Consider the following 20,788-nt stretch of genomic DNA (forward strand, 5'->3'; position numbering starts at 1 on the left):
AAAATAAATCTTTCTTTCTCTTGTCCTGACTTACGGCACAATCCTAACTAGCCAGGCTGGCCTGAGACTGGCTGAACCAGACTCTCACGGATGGTTCCTGTAATACATTTAACTAGTTATACTAAGGTATACAGTGGTGCCTCGCTTTACGATTGCCCCGCATGACGAAACCGCATTACGACAATCTTTTTGTTCCCCGCTGTTTTCTGGGATGGATTCCTTGCTGCACAGGCACCGAAAATGGCCGCCCTATGGAGGATCTTCGTTGGACGGTGAGTTTCCAGCCCATTGGAACACATTGAAGGGGTTTCAATGGGCTTTTTATTTTCGCATTATGACGTTTTCGTTCTACAGCGATTTCGCTGGAACGAATTAACGTTGTGATGCAAGGCACCACTGTATTGGATTTTTAGAATACATTTATATAGTTGCTAAATTCTAACACATACGGCTGTATCTCAAAGATTACAATGACGGCAAATCTCATTACAAAGAAATGATGGTATCAGCATGTTTGGGATACATCACCAGGAGTCATGTTGCTGATTTTATTATGTCCCGTCAGGTCAGCTCTGACTTAAAGCGACCCTATGAATGAGGTATTTCCAAAATGTCCTGTCCTCAGTTGCCCTGCTCAGCTCTTGCAGACTCAAGCCTGTGGTTCTTCTAGGGAGTCAGTCCATCTCATATATGGTCCTCCTCTTCTCCTGCTGCCTTCAAAATCTCACAGCATTTTATAGATGACTCCAGCTAAACTGTCTAAAATACATGAAAATTTTTCCAACAAGTGTTGGAAACGTAAAATGCAGGAGGGTATTATCTATCATATTGGGTGGACATGTAGGGAAGCAAAAAAATTTATTGGAGATCAATACATGAAATATTACAAAAAATGTATCTTGTGCAATACCATTTAAATTGGAAGTGTTTTTATTGATTATGCCTGAGATTGTAGATAAAGAAATATTTGATAATACATGTAATTACTGCAGCTAGGATCCTATATGGGAAATACTGGAAGAAGAAATACCATCCCTAGAGAAACTGACAGAAAAGATACTTGAAGCAGCAGAGATGGATGTACTAACAGAAGCACTGAATGAAACATATAAAAACTGGGAACAATTTTATATTTGGACTCAAAATATGGATTGGAAAGTATAGAAGAGTATGAAGGTCCAAGTAGGGAATAGAAAGATTATTAACTATAGAAATTCTGGTAAAATGTGCTAAATTGTTTTTGTGATCTTCCTCTTAGTATAATTGTATAAGTGGATCTTTAAAAAATAAAATGAATTTTACCTTTTCCCTACCTATATCCGTTCCCTTTACCCCCCCAATATCCCAACCCCAAACCCTATTCCCACTGAAAATGAATAAAAATTAATTTAAAAAATTTCACAGCACTACTGTCTTTTTCAAAGGATCTTTGTCTTCTCATGATATGCCTAAAGTAGGGCAGCCTCAGTTTCAACATTTTTGCTTCCTGAGCTAGTTCAGGCTTGATTTGACCTAGGACTCACTTGTCTGTCTTGCTGGCATCCGCAAAGCTCTCCTCCAGCACCATATTTCAAATGAACCCGCTTGTGGACACAAAACATCTGCTTTACCATCAAGGTAAGGTCCTCTAAAAGAGGCAGAACATTAAATGGCTGTACAATGCACTGGATCCTTCTGAATGGCAAAAGCAGCAAACCCTGCTCCAGAGGCAACGGGAAGGCAGCACACTGTGACAAGTCGGTTGCTCACACACTATTTTCTGAAGAAGCTGCTCGGATGAGTAGCAAAATGTTTCAACCTAACTCGAAAGAAGTCCAGTTGCCATGACTCAGCTTCCAGATACAGTATTTTCTTTACAGTCTGTCGCTCATAATTGTGTGGAAGAGGCAGATAAGATATTTCAACACTAAGGTCTGGTTGTCACTAAATATTTACATGGGAAAGACACAAAGTTATTGAAGCACACTGCTTTTGGCTTTTCTTAAAACTAAGTCTGATGTGGCAGGAGGGCGGAGAACATGCAGCCCTCCAAATGGGACAGGTCCCAAGACTCTTCATCTGCCTTAACTAACATGACCAACTGGGATAATAGGATTTGTCATCCCAGATGAGGCACATGGGTACCCCTGTCCTGGCATAAGTTTCCCTCAAGTGCAATCTGCAGCCATTAAACGCAGGACAGGGATTCGCCTCCTGGATGGTCCTTGAAGTCCACGAGGTACCCAGGTTAGATTTAAAATCTATATGCCGTATCGCCGTTTACAGCCCCCCCCCCCCCGCATCGAGAGGTTGAAACGACTTCCCCAGCAACCCATCAGGACAGCAGCTTTTTTTTTGGGGGGGGGGTATATGCCTCGCCATTTCGGGATGGTCCCTGAAGACCGCTCATGCACATGCATGCACACACACACACACCCCTGCACCCTTTCCTTGGGCATGACCTTCCCGGGTCCATTCCGACATTTAGCGTTATGTCTGGAAGGCACCCAGGAACCGCAGCAGCCACGCGGCCTCCATCTTTACAAGGAAACCATTCAAAACAAAACCACGGCCTAGAACGAGAGGAGGAAGTGTGCCCCCCCATTCCCGGCGCGCTCGGCCGGAGCCCTGGGGGCAAAAGAGGCGGGCCCTCCTTCGCCGCCCGTCTTCCTGCTTACGTCATTGGGAGGGCGGGGCGAGAGCCGGGAGGGGAGGAGCATCCTGGCCTGGCTGGAAAGCACGCCCGGTCTCTCCACGCCGCCAGGTAAGGGAGCCTTCGAGCCAGCGCGGGCGAGGGGGGGGGGGCGCCGGGCGGCGAGTCCGCGTGTTTTCTTCCCTTCGGAGGGACAGGGATGCGCCCTGCCTTCTTCCCAGCCGGGGTGAGGGTGGGGGGTCTGGATCCTGCCCGGAAGTCGCTCCGGCGGTTTTGTGGAGGAAGGAAAAGCCAAGAAAACGAGGCTTGTTGCGAGGGGGGGGCGTTGGGGGTTTGGAGAGCTTTGCCGGGGGAGGCCCTGCCCCGGCGGGCATCCATTAGGGGGCTCTCCCGCTACGCCCTTTCTGGAACCCTCCGGGAGTCAACGAGGAAGCAACGAGTTCTTCTTCTCTGTGGGGTTTAGACTTCTCAGGTACACCCTTCCTGAATCTGGAGGTTCCATTTGCCTGTTACGGCTCACTTGAGTGGCACTTGTTGGGGGCATGGCAAAAAAAAAATGAGAAGCGCCATTTAAAAAAAAGAAAGATTCTGGAAAAACCTACATTTTCCGGGATCGCAGCTCTAAAGATTCCCCACCACCACCATTAGCTCGTCTGGCTGGAGGATTCTGGGAATTGTATTCGCAAAAGCCTCCGTGGCCCCACCCTCTCCAAAGCTCATCTGATTTCAGGTCATTCCCAGGACACCTGGGCAGCACCCCTGTGGCCCTCTGGGATGCAGCTGTTCCTGAGTGTTCAGGGGAACACACTAAGATGGGAAGGGGGATCTTGCAGAGAGGGATCCCGCATGTATGGAACCGTGCACGTTCTCCACATTATGTAAGCAGCAATGTTGTCTTTTCGTACCAAGGGGCACCTTCTGGCCCTCAGGATGTTATTGGGTCACAGCTCCCATCAGCCCTAGCCAGCAGAGCCAGTGACTGGGCATGATAGGAACTGAAGACCGACAAGATGTGGAAAGTCACGTTCCTGCACTGGAACAAAACTTCTGCTGAATAAAGGACTTTGGCTTTTCCTCTGCAAGTTGAATTTGCATTGAAAATTGATTCCATGGTTGAGCCCTGCTTTCATTTTTCTCACCTCATGGAGAAAGTAGGTCAAGTCATCGTTTTTCTCATCATTATCTCCAAGCCTAGGTCAGTGGTTTCCAACCTTAGGTCCCTAGATGTTCTAAAAGTCCCAGAAGCCTTCACTACTGGCTGTGCTGACCAGGATTTCTGGGAGTTGTAGTCCAATTGCATCACTGTCCTAAGGGGTTCAATTGGAGTCCTCTGTGCAACCGGGGGTGGGGGGCAAACTGTAGTTCTAATATAGCTTCAACATCTCTTTTGTGGCCCCCAGATCCGTATGACTACTCCATCCCATGCCGCAAATTAGTTGTCTTCAGTTACATCAAAACATATTTATTTCTTGTGCTAGCATGAAACATTTCTCTTGGAAAACTGCAGGAGCGGTGAACCACTTTTTAAACAGATTGCAACCCCCTCCCCCAGTGTTTAATACAAAAAAGGCCAATTTTTGAAGACTGGAAGTGGACTTTTCATGCATCTGGCTTCATTTTAAATGTTGCCTTGTTCTGGTGGTCCATACAGCCCCTGGAAGATGCCGTAGGCAGAAAGTTGGCCCCTAGACCTGCTGAAACTGCATCCGTGCTCCAGATAGCTGCAGGTGAAACTTCCTCAGATAGGATCTATTCTTAGATCTTCTCTTTATGTTCAGATTGTAGTGGTGGGGAGTACATTTAAACTTGCTTCTTAATTATCTGTTTTGCACATGCCATGTTTTATCAACCATGTCATCTTTGGAGGCTGCTAACAGCAGTTGAAATGTTTAATGGGCCAAAGATTTCATTTTTTCAAACACTGTGCTTTCTCTCTTGTATCCTAAAGCCCTGGGTATAATGGGAATTGATAGGTGTTACCTGCAGTGTAATTGACAGACATATGAAGAAAACAGGAGGGGAATGATCCGTGAAATTATGTCTGTCTGGAGTAATATTCAGGGCTGGCACTTTCCCGGAAAAAAAAATTGTTTTGGAAAACAATCTTTATTGGTAAAAATGTGATACAAACAAATTTTACAGTGACCCTATGTGATGTAGTGGTTAAAGTATGGGGCCAGAACTTGGGAGACCCACGTTGTAGTCTCTAGTGATCCACAAAACTTGGCTAATCATGCACGCGGTCACCCTACTTGACAGGGTTCCTTGCATCTCATCTTGAAAGGGAGAAAGGTGGTTGACTGACTTGTGCAGTAAAAGGCCGAAGTATAAGGCTCTTCATGAGGCGTAATCATGAGGTGGGAAACCTGTGGCGCTCTAGATGTTGCCGAACTTTAGTGACCACCATCACAAAGTATCGGCCATGCTGGCTGGGGCTGAACTGAGTTGGAGTCCACCATGGAACATGGCTTGACCTCTGTGTGTACAGTGAACATCATTGTGCTGGGGGATGGAAGCTTGTGCCCCTGCCATGAGGGTGTTCATTCTGTATATGGAAGCCGACCCTTCTGGGTTAGTAGACACTACTTTCATAGTTGGAGTGATGTGTATGAAGGAGCTGATATTCATGGTGCCCCTCTTGCTTTGTGAACATCACAGCCCAGGAATTGTTTTGCAACGTGGTCTGCTGTTGTTGGTTCCTAGTACTTCTGAGTACAAACAAAGCAAAAGCAAAGCAAAGCGTGCTGCTTATATACCGCCCCATAGTGCTTCAAGCACTCTCTGGGCGGTTTACAAGTTAATGATGCAGGCTACACATTGCCCCCTCCCCACGAGCAGGGTACTCATTTTGCCAACCTCGGAAGGATAGAAGGCTGAGTCAACCTTGAGCCGGCTACCTGGGATTGAACCCCAGGTCGGGAGCACAGTTTTGGCTGCAGTACAGCGGTTTAACCACTCACGTAAGGCTTACCCTGCTGAATTATTCTGGTACCGTGTTTCAGTTCCCTTTCCCAGCCAGGATTCCTTCCACCTTGTCTAAGAATAACATGTGTAACGTGATTTTAGATGGTTTGGGTATTTAAGAAGTTTTTTCCCCTCCATTAAATCTACCTTTCCCAGTAGCTCTTCAGAATGTTTCACTTCCATTTGGCACTTTATCTCATGACTGGGATTATTTGGTAATACTTTTTAAAAAATATTATATACAACATTCATTCAGTTTTGGCATGTGTTTAAAAAAACAAATCAGAAAGAAATCAAGTTTCTTCTTGTCACACAAAAGTACCTTTTCGTATAGTGTGAAGTAACTGCTTTTGTAAATTAGATAAACAAAATAAGCTGGACCAGAATATCCTGTGGGTATATGGAGTATTCTGTGTGGCCTTATTTTTCTTTGGCAACATCTGTTCTATAGCTACAAACATTCTTTGTGTATTTTGTAACCAAATATTTGATAGAAATAAGACAAGCTCTTGCTCATTCAGGTGAGAGCTTATATATAGTCATTTAGAACTAAGACTGTCCCGTTAAACTACCTTATGAGTTTTAACTAATTGCCATTTTAATCAGTTAAGCATGAATGCAGTTGCCATCTTGAAAAAGTACCCGGTTCTCTGTGAGAAAAAAGAAATGTCCTGCTGTCTCATATGTTAGGCTTCCAGAAGGGTTGCAGTGTTAGCTGCTGTGTTTTCTGTGAAAAAGAGTATTGTGGAAACTGAAGAAATTTTTATTGGACTACCATCTGGGGTGGATTTGATTTAAATCAAATTTAAATTGTGACTTTAATTTTTATTTAAATCAAGTTGATTTAAATAATAAATAAAGTCACCGTTTAAATTTTAAAAATAGTTTTAATGATTTAAATATTTAAAAAACTTTAAATTTAAATCATGCTTTAAATCATAATTTAAATCAATTTGATTTTTAAAAAAATCATTGCTTATTTATCCAGCCTGCTGTCATCCACTTAATCAGAGGTATCAAAGAATTATACTGTACGAATACATGTATGTGTGTGCTTCGGTCAACAGTAACACAGTGCAGAAAGCCCATACAGTATTGATATTTAAACTATTCAGGTGGCCCAAAATAACCCTGGCTGATCACTGAGTGATCCAGCCAACTAGCTTTTCTAAACATTTTAGGTCAGGTAAGGATCTGCTGGCTGATTGGTTGGGTGAAATCTTTTTAATTGTTCAGAAGGGCTTTGATTGATCCAACTAATCGATTGACTAAACATTGCAGTTCTGCTTAAAGCTTTTTAACCAGTTCCTTATTCTGGGCATGAATAAGGCTATATCCACTCATGGATATATCCACTGATGGAAAAGGCTCCAGGAGTTAACCTAGAGGCAAAATCCGGAGCTGGAGTCCTGAAAGCAGTTCATTTCGTTCTGCCAACTCCTGCGACGTTGCTGGAACCAGTTGTATTGGCTCTTGCCTTTCCATTGGACCATTTCAGCGATGTGGAGAGGGGGGATTTGCTGCTTGCGTAACAGCCTATCCTCCATATTACTTTGCCTAGGCTTCGTGCTCTGGAGAGGACACTCCTCGATTCAGAGCATGTTACCATAGTCTCTCGAGACTGAAGGATGCCTATGATGATATTCTGGGCAAGTGCCATTGTTGGCAACATGTTATTTATGGCTATTGAAGTTCCAGCTTCTATCACTTTAGTTTGTGAATGTGCCTTTTGCATGCTACACAAACTACTGACTTCCAGGCAGTGGATGTGTACAACTCTTTCTGAACCAGACAATACTGAGAGTTAATTAGACAGTCTGTTTATTGGACTTTCATATGTGGCATTCAGATGCATTCTTGCAGCCTTCAAGGCCACCAGAGAGAGACCCCAATTAAAAAATTAAAATGGAGAAAGTAAAAGGCCTTGCTTTTGTAATTTGTAAATTGAGGGGCCTTGGGTATAAATCTTAGTCCTGTTCCAGATTTAAAAAAACAAACAAACATTTCCTTGCCATTTCTGATTCTGGTACTGCAAATTTGATCAGATTTAAATTAAATTGATTGAAATCATGATTTAAATTTTTTTTAAAATGGAGTTTTGATTATTTAAATAATTTAAAAAATATATTTTAAAATATAAATCATTATTTAAATTCTTTTTAAAAAATCATTGGTTTTTATCCACTCTCTGTGTTGCCCAAACCTATGAAGTTCATTTGTGACATGTTGTGTTACGTTGTTTTGCTAAATTACATTTATGCCCTGCCTTTCCACTAGAAAACAGCAGTGAAGCTGGCTTACACATTTCATAAAAGAATTTTTTAAAAAGAAAAACCAAATTCAGCCATGTAGTCAGAAAAATGGATGAAACCAACCTCAGTATACAAACTACCATTGCTCACCCCTGATTTAAAATACTGTGTGGGTTTATCTTATCTGGTGCTGAGAGACATGTCTTTCTCAATGAAACAGTCCCTGTTCCATTTTGTTGAAATTCTTTGGCTGGTTCCCAAAACATTATACCTGGGCACTTCCAGTACCAAAATTTCAGTCCGAGTTGGAGAGCAGGCACTGGCATATTGTGCAGTCATGTGAATTGGGTAATCCATTTGATCTGAAGATGCTGCAGGAAAGAGTGGTAGCCAGGCTCCCAAGGCAATGTTGGAGCAAGGCCATAAAAACCTGTTCAGAATTGAAGGTGCTAATAACTGTTGCCTTTCTTGCAGAAGCCAAGAAATGTGCTTTGCATGGCTTTGTTTCAAAACCCACAAGTCAGTAGCTGCTCACAAGCAACTTGAGAATCTCTTCTACCATTTTGTTAATAGCTCATTGGTTTAGGTATCTGGTTGCTGAGCCAGAGGCTAGGAGTTCATGATCCATAGAGTCCCTTCCAGGGGCTGGACTTCATGATCCATAGAATCCCTTCCAGCTCTGTGGTTCTAAGATAATATACAGTGGGGTCTTGACTTACAAACGCTTGACATACGAACGTTTCTACTTACGAACTGCTCTCATAGGAATATATGGACTCGACTTACGAACTTAGATTCGAGTTACGAACTCTTTTTTCTCTTTTTTTTAAAGCTAAGTCATCTTAGGTTAGAAGGAAAAAAGAAAAATATCCCCCTCTAGTGGCAGAAGGCGGAATAGCAGCTTCCCATTAGTTTCTATGGACGAAAAGAGCAGATACGGATTAAATGGTTTTCAATGCATTCCTGAGAACTGCCTTCCAATATGGATTAAGTTCGTAAGTCGAGCCCCCACTGTAATCTCATATTTATCCGCTAGCACCTATTGATAAACATTGTACTTCTATTTGTGTATAGAGCATCATGTCGGAGATGGCTGTTGCAGGAGAAGAATACCCAACAGAGATTCAGGATTACCTTTTGGCCTTTGAAAGATCTGTTGCATCGGTAGATGAGATGCTGAAGACTATGATGTCTGTATCTCGAAGTGAACTTCTTCAGAAGGTAAGAAGATGACCATGAAGGCAACTTCTTTTTTTACCTGTTTAACTTCATTTTTGATTGCTGCTTTTGGTAGGCTTGATCTGGAAGGTAGCTTATGAATATTTAAATTTAAAAAATAAATAGAAGATGGTGGAGGGCATCCCAGTGTTTTGAAACAGACTGTATCTTCCAGTGACATAAAATAAAATAAAAGGTAAGCACACGGCCTACATTTCTCAGATCTAAAGGTGAGTTCTAGAACAAACAACTTAGTTGTTGAGCTGCTGTAGTATCTCTCAGCTGTTACAAAGGACAGTCTCAAGGCTCATGAAAACCACCATCCTCCCATTCCCCCTTTGCAACAGCACAAGGCACTGCCTGAGGTCTTTGTACATGTATCTAGGCGCCATAGCATTTAAAATCCAATTTGTAATTTCTTTGGGGCAAAATAAAGAAAGCTCATAGATCAGGGAATTCCGCCCCCCTGAAGCCTTCCAAACATGAATAAATTATGAACACAACCGTCTTGACAACTCAGCCCTTTGACAGGATCCATGTTCAATCTTGTAAGCGGTACACTCATGTATGAGTTTCCAGGAAATCCTGTAGGAACAAAATGATAGATTGGCTTTGACAGCCAAAAAAAGAAAAAAAGTTTCTGCCTTATTGTTGACAATGCGTGGCAGTGATCCAGAGTGTACGCAAGATTGTAAAGAGAAGAAATTTAGTGAGTGCTCAGAGCTTTGATAGTTGCCTCTTAACCTCCACCGGCCTTATTAGACTGCTGCTGGTACTGGTGTCCTAGTTCCTTTTTTATTTTTTGGCTATAATTCCAGAATGTCCCAGCTGATTAGGAAATTCTGGGAGCCGCAATGCTAAAAAACAACAAAAACGAATAGGTTTTGCAATCTCTCATCTGTAAATTTTTAGACTATATATTTTAAATGCATTTTAATTTTTTTGTCTTTTTATTATATTTTAAATGTAAGCCGTCCAGAGACCTTTGGGTAGTGTGGGCAGCATATAAGTTAAATAAAATAAAATAAATAAACAAGTACACCTGCAGCATACAAAAAGTGGTGAGGCACAATGGCTAGTGACTGGGAAGCCCTTTTTGAGTTTCCCCTCAATGAACTCACTCATTGCTCTTATGTGACCTCCCATCTGCAACATGGGATAACTAAAGCAGAGGTTTAGAGCAGGTATCCCCAAAACTAGCTCTTTCAGCTCTCAGAAATCCTAGCTGAGGTGGCTACAGGTCAGAGATTCTGAGATATAACAATCTGATAACATCAGAGGACCCAACTCTGAGAACCAGTGCTTTACGGGATTATAGTAAAGCTGGGGTAGGAAACATGTGGCGCTCCAGATACTGTTGGCTAGAGCTGATAAGCTTTCCAGTCCCAACAGCATATGAATGAGCACATGTCCCTCTCTCCCCTTTGGTAAAGATTTCTATGAAATAGTATATGAGAAGTGTTTTGACGTTTGAAGGCATTTCTATAGATATCACATTATCTGAACTATTTTTAACCGTTTTGTCTGGTATCTTTAAGGATCCATGTACTTCAAGGGATTTTGCCCCATATTTCTAAGATTATGTATTGGACAGAGGATACTTTAATAGGGCCTTGAGATGGAGAGACTTGGAAAAAATGGAGGAATTTCCAAAGCCGTGTTTTGTTTTTCCCCCCAGAAAAACTGAAAAAAAGGAGTATGGAATATGTACTTTTTACAATGATAAATAATATGTCTGTGACATGGTATTCAAACTATATAACATGAAGACCTTAATGAAAGACTTCTGAAACTTTGTATGTTTAAGTTCTCTGAGAGGGCCATTGTAATCTCAAAATTGCTAAGTTCATCTCCTCATAACTATCAGACTGCATTAGCCTAACTTTATTTTGAGTTTCATTCATTTGAAGTTATTGAAGAGGCTTCAAAGCTAGAAGCAAACAGATAATGTGCACCTATTTGGTTCTCTATTTTGCTTTTTGAATTCTGCAAGGTGTTGTTGTAAAATTGGTTTGAGATTGGGGTAGGAAAGCAACATTATTTCTCTCTTATGATCTTAATTGTCAGGTTAGCACAATAAAATTCACATGATGGTGTTTTTAACTTTCCGGTTGTAGCTGGATCCTCTCGAGCAAGCAAAATTAGATCTGGTCTCTGCTTACACATTGAATTCCATGTTTTGGGGTGAGTATACCGGGGAAGATGTTTACGGTTAAAATTAGAATACTTCAGTCTGTAACTGCATATATTGTTAGTATCTCATTTTCCAAAAATTCCCTCATTTTGCAGTATACCTGGCCACACAAGGAATTAACCCAAAGGAGCATCCCGTGAAACAGGAATTGGTAAGATTCTTATTGAAGAAACAGTGTAAAATTACCTCTTGCTGAGACAAGTGCTTTCAGAATATTAAATCTGGACTTAAAACATAATTGTGGTGTCATGAAAGGATTATTAATCATTACCTTTGATCTCTCCCCCCCCCCCCCCCCAAATAGCAGTCCTGTGATATAAGATAATATTGCAGGGCAATCTTTTCCTAATGGATGGGTCTTTTTAATGTCCAGTGAAAGGGTAATTATTATAAGGAGTACCATCAGGCCATATATTATCTAATTTTCAATCTGTCAGCTTGTCCAGACTGACCAGGAAGGCAGCAAAAGTATACCTTAGGGCAACAGGTCTCCATCTCTGTTAGTCTTTGAATTCAGAAAGCAGAGTGGCACTAAACGTTATTTTACCTGGATTTATTTGTCAAAATGAGGGAACAATGAAATTGGATGGATTGTGGCAGTAGGATAAAATGAGTGAGCGTCTGGGCAATTAAGCAGTTGAGCTTTAAGTATGTCTCTTGAGTTCATGGTGAAGGGATGTATGAGATGTTGCGCTAATCATGTGGTGACAACATGCAAATGTATCTGAAGAAGCTTTATCCCAGAGGCAGACGGTCCCAACGTGCTTGCTACATACCGTGTTTCCCTGAAAATAAGACAGGGTCTTACATTAATTTTTGCTCCAAAAAAACGCATTAGGACTCATTTTCAGGGGATATTTTTTTTTCATGTACAACAATCTAAATTTATTCAAATACAGTCATGTCATCTTCTTCTGGTTGCTGAACAATGGTAGAGGGCAGGGTTTCACTTAACTGGGCCTTATATTACAAGCATCCTGAAAAATCATACTAGGGCTTATTTTCAGGTTAGGTCATTTTCGGGGAAACAGGGTAGCTTATTACAGAACTGCTGTATTGTGTCTATGTGGAAGCAGTAGCTCGGTCTGAGATCGTGGTAAATGCTTATGTTTTATGTGGGCGTATGTTTATGTGAACGTGGAAATTTTCCCCCGTGGAATCTATTTATCTGGTGCATCATACAAACTGGCTAGCTACACTGTCTATTAGCATAAGTTCATTCCAGGTTTCACCCACTTTTCCAAGCAGGCCAAGAGCCAGGTGTTCTGTAGGACAAACTGTTCTCTTTGGGTTGTAGCCAAGGGTGGTGACCGCTTTTCTTTTTAGTGGAAAGTGCTTGCAGACATTGAGGTGCCTGACTCTTGCTGGAGTCCTCCCTGTGTGCCTGCTACAGCCTTTCATACCATTGTTGTGGAGGGGCCCCCCAACCTTCAAGATTTGCTTTCCTGGGGGGGGGACATATGGGGTGATTTAATGGGTAGGGGAAATTAGACCTGTTTGCATGAGTGCAAGTGGTTTCCATTAAAACAAATCTGTCAATGGATGGAGCCTACTGTTCTTTTGATTTGTTTGCCCTCTTAAGCTGGGAAAAAATTCCAGTGTGTATTTTTGCTCAAAACAATATTGCCTGTTTCATAAGGCAGGTCTCAATCACTCTGAAATCCTGAAAGTGTTGCAAGTTAAAGCAAAACTATCCTTTCTGGTTTTGAGACTTGAGTTTTGTGTCAACCAGCTTTTCACCTACGGAATGGAAAAATGTTACATGTCTAATAATTATTTATAACTTCCAGTATGGTGTGTTTTCCTATAAATACTTGGACTTGTGTTAATCTCTGAGGCTACCTTTTCTTATTCCTGTATCACTTAGACGTATCGTGCGGTTGATTTACTAGCAAAGACGGGAAAGATCCCCCTCCTCTTTTCCAATCCTTCCATTAATTCATTTTCTCAGCAGTAAAGAATCCAGTTCGGCAACAAAGCTAAAAGCTTTTTTGGCACCAGTTAGATGTGTACTGTCCAGTAATTCTGCATTAGTGACATATTTACTGCCTGCAGTAAATCTTTTTGGTTTGTCTTTATAATCCATTTAGATACATGAGTATAGTATATAAGACTGAGTATCTTGGAAATTCTGCTGACTTCAAGAATCATATCAAATGATTTAGCTTGGAGAATTTTTTTTTTAAAAAAGCTTACAAACATGGAGCTGTCTCTCAGAATTGCTACATTATATGCATTATACACATATGCAATATTGTTAATACAATAAAAAGTATGTAATTATAAATGCAGTTGTGGAAAGAACCTTCCTGAAGAATGAGAGGAATGTGAACATATTTGGTCATTTCCTGGGCAATGACAGTCCCCTGTCGGCAGCTCCTTCCACTCCAAAAACTGGATTGTTTCTGACACAAACAGAGATAAAGAGGAATGTGGATAGCAGGCAAAACTGACTTTGAAGTAGTGATACCTGTTATGTAGGGAGACGTACAGTAGCTTCATTTCTATCCATATTTTCCTGTTGATTTTATAATGCATTTTTATTGAAAAGAAACCCTAAGTCCATTTTTTTTGCTTCTTGCCAAGCTGTATTTGTATAAAAAGTGTGTCATATTAGCCTGCAGTAAATACAGTTAGTGTTAAAAAGCACAGACAGCCTGTATATTGTTGATGGTTGAATTCTCTAAGGAAAGTGGGATCACTGTTCAGTTCTTCTTGTTACTTGATGACATGATAAAGTGAGCAGTGGGTGGTGGGAAAGGATGTTATTTCCTTCTGAAGGGTGATGGGATGTCCTTACCTTGAGTATGGCAGATCAATCATTAGCTGTTGTTCTCTTGCCCTTTTGAGTTGCCACATGTTTGAAAGGATTATACATGATGTGTTCAATGGAACAATTCATTCAGGCTATGAGAATTTGTTTTGTATTTTATCAGCTCCTTTTACCTTCATAGTCCTGGTTGGCACATAACACTAAACCATGATTTATACTCTGGGGATGAGCCCTCATGAAATCCGAGGCGTGTGCTTTCCCTGCTATGAGTCCGGTGAAACCACAAGGGAGACAGAACCAGGATTCCATGTCAATCATTCCTAGCTTGTCCCTGACAAAGGAACTAGGGATTGTTGTTTTAGCTGATTTTCTTTGAATAAGCCAGCTTAGCAGCCCCATGATTTTAAATTAGCTTAAAAAGCAAGCAGACACGTAGCTTCTGTTTTGTACAGTAAGTACTGAAAATCCTGTAAAAACTGAGGCTGGAGTCTTAAATCTTCTTTCCAGCCATGCAGAAATTGGAAAGAGGGCTGCATGTGATGAACTCTTGGTTTTACTATAAGGAGTGCATATGGCCCCAGACTTAGGACTTGCCTTTTCCTGATTAGTGGTTTCATGAATTGCAAGAGACATCATGCAGGATTGTATGATATTATACTTTATGTTCTGAATCAAAGAACGTTAATTTGCATTATTGTGGTCAAGAGCTCTGTAGGTACAGTTTGGAGAAGGTTATTTGGAAGATCTATGCTAGCTTAAGAGATTTTGACTGCCTGAAGTAGAATCTGAATGGGGCTTACCCTACTTTCCCACATGGCTTGCCACTGCCAACACCTTCAGCTGGTTTACTAGACCACTGACACCAATTCCCACCTGTTCCCCTTCCTAATGATGACCAAGCCACAGAATGCTGCCCAGACAATTTAGTGGAAACTGGAGGTGGCAAGCAGTACCTAAAAATATATTCCCTACTATGTGTTGGAGAATGGGAAATGAAATTTTTCTGCGCCTTTATCATAGCGTGAAGTACCTTGGGTTCTAATGAAAGAAAAGTTCCTGTTCTCTTCCCTCACCTCAGTCTTTCCAAAAAAGCTTTTGAAGGATTCTTTATGACCAGTGTCCTATGGGGTAGGGGTAGCTCTTGAGAGAGGCAGAAAAATGCCCCAAATTGGACAGAGTGTGGCCTTGTTTACATACAGTGTGGTCTGTTTGCATTGTGTGTGCACACATAGACTAACGTGGGTTGTGGATAGCACCTTGAACAAGACAGAACTTGATAGCCTAATGCTCTTGGGAGACTAAATCTTTGGGCTCTGTCATGTGAAGTAGGAGCTAAGGCAGTTGGAATATTCCTCCAAGCTTTCTGGGGATGAGCCCTCATGAAACCATATGCTCCTGCTGCCACAAAAAGAAGAAGCTGGCACACAGCAGACATACATGGTAGGAGCCACGCTAGCGTACAGGAAGCTACCTTAACAGAACAACACGTTCCTTCATTCTAACAAAATGAATGTGAAATTCATCTTGTCAGGATGTGTGTGTTTTTAAAGTGGAAAAAAAATCTTCCTCTGGATTTTGCAAATGGACCTCTCCCCAACAATGTTGGGGTTAGTGGCTCTAGACCCCCATGAAGTTCAAAATCCATGTATAACTCTTATGCTTCCCCAAAACCTAACTACAAAGTGCAAACAGTTGAGTCACACATCCCTCCTGACCTGTGTCTGCCGCCTTGGATGACCCAGTACTGCCCCCTGCTGCCATGACAGGAGAGGGGGGCCAGCTGGACTGCCGTCCTCAGACTGTGGGCCACTGTACTTCGAGCAACAGGGGCCCTAGGTAAACCCAAGACCCACCTTTCTCGGCCCACTTCCTGGAGATGAATAGCAGCATATAATTAATTAATTGAAAAACCCATATATAACCCATATATAACCAAAACCATGTAACCATATAACCAAAACCATGCCGTTCAGATCCCATGAAATTCAAGGGGGAAATATAGCTGCCCCTTGTAAGTGAGATGTACTAGGCGGCAAACTCTTTCAGTTGGTTTTATCTAGCAGTTCTTTAATGAAGGTATGCAATGAAAACTGCCTTCAGACAAGCGCTGGCTCTATGGCTTGAAAAACTGGATGAGCACCACCTCCTAGAGTCGGACACGACTGGACTAAATATGTCAAGGGGAACCTTTACCTTTATGCACTTCCACTAATTAGGCAAAATCTCCAGTGGAAACTAATGTAGATGTGCCTTTAATGTTGTTGTTTTTTAGTCGTTAAGTGGTGTCCAACTCATTGTGACTCCATGGACCAGCGCACACTAGGCCCTCCTGTCTTCCACTGCCTCTCAGAGTTGGGTCAAATTCATGTTGGTAGCTTCGATGATACTGTCCAAACATCTCATCCTCTGTCTTCCCCTTCTCCTCTTGCCTTCATTCTTTCCCAACATCAGGGTCTTTTACAGGGAAAATCTTATTACTTACCTTGAATTTACAGTTATTACTTATCTTGAATTGAATTTATATTTATTATTATTAATTTGTATACCGCCCATCTGGCTACTCAGGCCACTCTGGGTGGCTCACAACAACAACAAAAAAAAATAGAACAATAATCAGCAATAATAAAGTAACATCAAAATGATATAGAAGGTCAAACATACACTAAACATTATCAATTAGAAACAATATAACATGAAATAACATATAAGAAAAGCAGTTAAGATGGCGGAATCACTCACTTAGGGGTTGGTAAGCACTCTGTGTTCTGTCAATGGAATCTTCTCAAAGGCCTGTCTCAATAATCAGGTTTTCAACAATCTCTTATACCCTGCCATTTCCCCCAAAAGGTGTTCACCTAGTTCTAACATTTGTGCTTCAGATCACGACAGGTGCAGGATTAGTTGAATAACCTAGGAACCTACTCAGAAGCCGCTCCTCTTTCTTTTTCCTTTGGAGGATGACATATTTATTGGAATGTAGGAGTGGTTATCTTCCAAATGCACTGAGGGAGCACTCAAGAGAACTCACTAAAAACGGTATATCCACTAAAAGTTAGTAGCACTAAGAAAAGACATGAATTTTGTAGGCATTCGTTTGGTTTGATTGATATTTATATCTAAAAGCCTCTTATTTATTCTGAAGTATCAAATCAGTGTTATTTTCTGTCAGAGACATTGATTACTTTTATTGATGAGAGCTTTCGACTGAGTTTTCTAGGACAGTGGCTCTTAACATCTGCTCTTCCAGATGTTTGAAATGTTGACTCTTAGAAGCCCCAGCCAGCATGGCCAGTGGTTAGGGATTCCAAACACTGGAAGTCCAAAACATCCACAGGTTGAGAATACAGTTCTGGAATATATCTGTGAAGATTCTCAGTCTTCCAGGTGAGGTTATCTGGAAGCTGAGTCATGGCAATTCTTATTAGGTTGAAACGTCTCGCTACTCATCCAGGACTGAAGAAGCTACTTTGATGAGTACTGAAACGTTTCGGCCTAATAAGAAAGAAGTCCAGTTGCCATGACTCAACATCCAGACAGTTCTGGAATGTGTAAGCAAGTACAGTGTGCCCTTTTGCTGCTTTACATCACAATTCCTAGACCTTTTTGTCCTGTGGGACGAAGTGCTCTTTTTAAACAGATACTTAGATTGCTCTATTTCTGTATCTTTCAGGAAAGAATACGAACCTACATGAACAGAGTGAAAGAGATAGCAGACAGGAAGAAAGCTGCCAAATTGGATAAGGGTGCTGCTTCGAGATTTGTACGAAGTGCTCTGTATGAACCTAAAGCTCAGCACAAGTCCACAAAGAAGACTCCCGGCCTTGCCAAAAAGAAGAAACATCAGTAGGACTTTTTAGTTCTGTGGCCATTGGTAGAGACAGATTTTTTTATCAAGTTCTCTTTTTTAAAATATATGTTTGTGTATATATGTAAAAATGCCTGAGATTGAATGAGCCTGTATCAAATGACCATTTGTTATGACATGATCTCCTACCTCCATATATTCCGGTCCTTGTGTTCTTTGCAATAGAAACTGCATAGCTTTGAGGAAACTTTTTTGGAAAATATCTTAATTCCTGGTAAAGTAATATGTAATTTTTTTTAAAAAAAATAAGGTTTTACTTTTGTAATGAACAGAAATAAGGCTAATCAAGGGCTTTTCAACTCACTCACACTTGTGTTTGTTTTTTTTTTGCCTTTTTATGAAGTAAAAGATATTTATGTGTTAGCTGAGTTTCTGTCTGCCTTGGGTTACATCATGCTGATTTCTCCATCCTCAGTCTGCAAAACATGGGTGCAGGTCTGCCAAAGAGCAAATGCCGCCACCTGGGCAAGTTTGCAGATGACATTGCCGGTGCTCAAAACAAACTCATCAGCTTGAGGCACACAATGTTTCTGTGTGGTTCTTCCGAGGTAACCAACTTAGTTCCAGAAGAGTACGAAGAGCTACTTTAGAAAGTATCCCCCAGAGTGAGTTACCTTCAGTAAAAGAGTTTCATTTGTTACCTGTTATGCTGATGCTCAAATTCAGAGTGGGCAAAGGTTGGTCCCTTTGTTGGATTGCTTCTCTCGTCATCAATTGCAGCACAACCAAGGATGAGAGATTGTGATAGGGAGTTGCAATCTTGTGACATGTGGAACTCTGCACTTTGTCTACTTTTGCTCTTTGTTGTGCTGCTTGTGTTTGTATTCAGTACTCTTACTGAATAGTTTACCACACTCCCCTGTTTTTCCCTTCAAGTGAGGGATTGCCAGATAGTTTCTTAGGCCAGTGGTTCCCAACCTTGGGTAAACCAGGTGTTCTTGGAGCGCAGTTCCCAGAAGCCTTTACCACCAGCTGTGCTGGCCGGGGTTTCTGGAAGCTGCTGTCAAAGAACATCTGGGTTACCCAGGATTGGGAACCATTGTCTTAGATCATCAGACACATCTTTAAAGGTAAAGGTTCCCCTTGACAATTTGTCCAGTTGTGTTCAACTCTAGGGGGCAGTGCTCATCCCCATTTCCAAGCCATAGAGCCAGCGTTTGTCCGAAGACAATCTTCCATGGTCACATGGCCAGCGCAACTAGACACGGAATGCCGTTACCTTCCCACTGAGGTGGTCCCTATTTATCTACTTGCATTTGCATGCTTTCGAACCACTAAGTTGCCGGGAGCTGGGACAAAGTGACGGGAGCTCACTCCGTCGCGTGGATTCGATCTTACAGCTGCAGATCTATAGACCTTACAGCACAGAGGCTTCTGCGGTTTAACCCGCAGCGCCACCACGTCCCTATTCAGACACATCTTTACTGATTGCTATTTCCACAACCCCCCCTCAGCTGACATCTAACATGGTATTGCATAATAGATGACACTACAACGTAATGCTCTTAAAATAATCACACGTTGATGCTTTCGTTTTAACTTTCGGTGACTCTGCGATGATAACTTTCAGAAAATACTAAGCTCAGCATGGCTAGAAGTCTGTATTTCTGAAGGAAATGGGCAAGGGGGCAAATGAGTTAGTGGGAGACACCTGTGAGGCTTTCACTGTCCTGTGGTACAAGAATAATCAGTGTTTATTTTGTGAAGCAGACAACAAAATTGTACACCACTGTGACCTAAAGCCAGGTCTTTTAAACTGAGATATTTGGGGGGTGGGGTGGGCAAGGGGATTGTACACAAATAGGTACACACATGGTAAGGGCTACCAAGATATTGGCTAGCAGGGGCACTGAATTTCTGATCATGAACACTCTGTGGCTCTTCACGTAGGCTTTTTTCCCCTGCTTCTGAGATTTCACTAGTTCAAACATTTTGGAGCCTCTGCTTTTACAGCAATAAAGACTAGGAGGTTATGTTGGAAAAAGAGGATAACACCAACAATAAAACCAGTCCTGAGATCGTCTCATGCTGGTCAGAGTCTTGTGTAGGGAGACAAGTTTTCCTGTACATCCTTGCCAAACCCTGTCCTGGCGTGGCCCACTTCAAGCACTTGCCTCGCCTTGTTAATTTGAAGTTTGACTCATTGGAGACGTTGGCTAGGTGAGCAGAAAGTGCCAGCTTGGACTGACTTCCACTTGCTGTTATGAATGATAATCGCCAGGGGGTCTTAGCAGTGTGGATTCAAGCCCTCTGGCTGCCGCGTGGTTTCACACTCAATTTGCATTGGGGCTCATTAATGTCCTAAGTGTGGTTCTCTTTCAATGTTGATTTTTAAATCAGGACATGTTAGATTTCCTCTGTTCCACTTCATTGAGAGTGATTGCTCCCATGGCCCTTCTGCAAATTTACTTCCTAATGTGGCTGCATCTCATCCAAACTGTTTGGTTAGAATGAGACGCTGTCGCCAGTTCCTGCAGCTGAATAATTGAGCGCTGATTTAATGCTCTTACATGGCAGAAATGTTTTTTCTTTTTTAAATCTGATATTGTGGTCAAAAAGAAATTTTTTTTTTAAGGAAAATAGTAAATGTGTGATAATGATTTCACTTCAGAGTATTTAAATATATAATTAAAGGGTTATTTAATAGGGGCCATGTGGACCCCTGGGGGTGGCCCTGGCACATTTGAAGGGGGTCTCAGACTGGAAGCAGTTCTTCACACACCACCTTATAAGGTTCATTATGTAACTTGTACAATCCAGAGCCAGCCTACATTTCTTTCATATTGTGTCTATGGCCATAGCCAACAAAAAGTTGAGAATGGCTGATTTGAGCATAGAGGTGTGACAGTACTTGAGGATCTGGAAAGGGCCCATTGTTTCTGTGGAGGCT

General features: G+C 41.7%; 1 protein-coding gene across 1 annotated transcript; it reads left to right on the forward strand.

Annotated features, from left to right (window-relative positions):
• Positions 1 to 2,608: 2,608 nt before the first annotated feature.
• C1D (C1D nuclear receptor corepressor) lies at positions 2,609 to 18,261 on the forward strand. The gene is made up of 5 exons (XM_073003602.2): positions 2,609 to 2,743; positions 8,923 to 9,069; positions 11,184 to 11,250; positions 11,356 to 11,411; positions 17,704 to 18,261. The coding sequence occupies exons 2-5, from the start codon at positions 8,929 to 8,931 to the stop codon at positions 17,878 to 17,880; spliced, it is 441 nt and encodes a 146-aa protein (XP_072859703.1). The 5' UTR covers positions 2,609 to 2,743; positions 8,923 to 8,928; the 3' UTR covers positions 17,881 to 18,261.
• Positions 18,262 to 20,788: the final 2,527 nt, after the last annotated feature.

This window comes from Pogona vitticeps, chromosome 1 (assembly GCF_051106095.1).
Source record: "Pogona vitticeps strain Pit_001003342236 chromosome 1, PviZW2.1, whole genome shotgun sequence".
Classification (NCBI taxonomy): domain Eukaryota; kingdom Metazoa; phylum Chordata; class Lepidosauria; order Squamata; family Agamidae; genus Pogona; species Pogona vitticeps.

Bases quoted from the DNA above. Each gene is read 5' to 3' on its own strand.
- C1D (XM_073003602.2), top strand. From the start codon at position 8,929: ATGTCGGAGATGGCTGTTGCAGGAGAAGAATACCCAACAGAGATTCAG. The intron at 9,070-11,183 runs GTAAGAAGATGA...TTCCGGTTGTAG, and splicing joins GAAGTGAACTTCTTCAGAAG to CTGGATCCTCTCGAGCAAGC. The intron at 11,251-11,355 runs GTGAGTATACCG...CTCATTTTGCAG, and splicing joins ATTGAATTCCATGTTTTGGG to TATACCTGGCCACACAAGGA.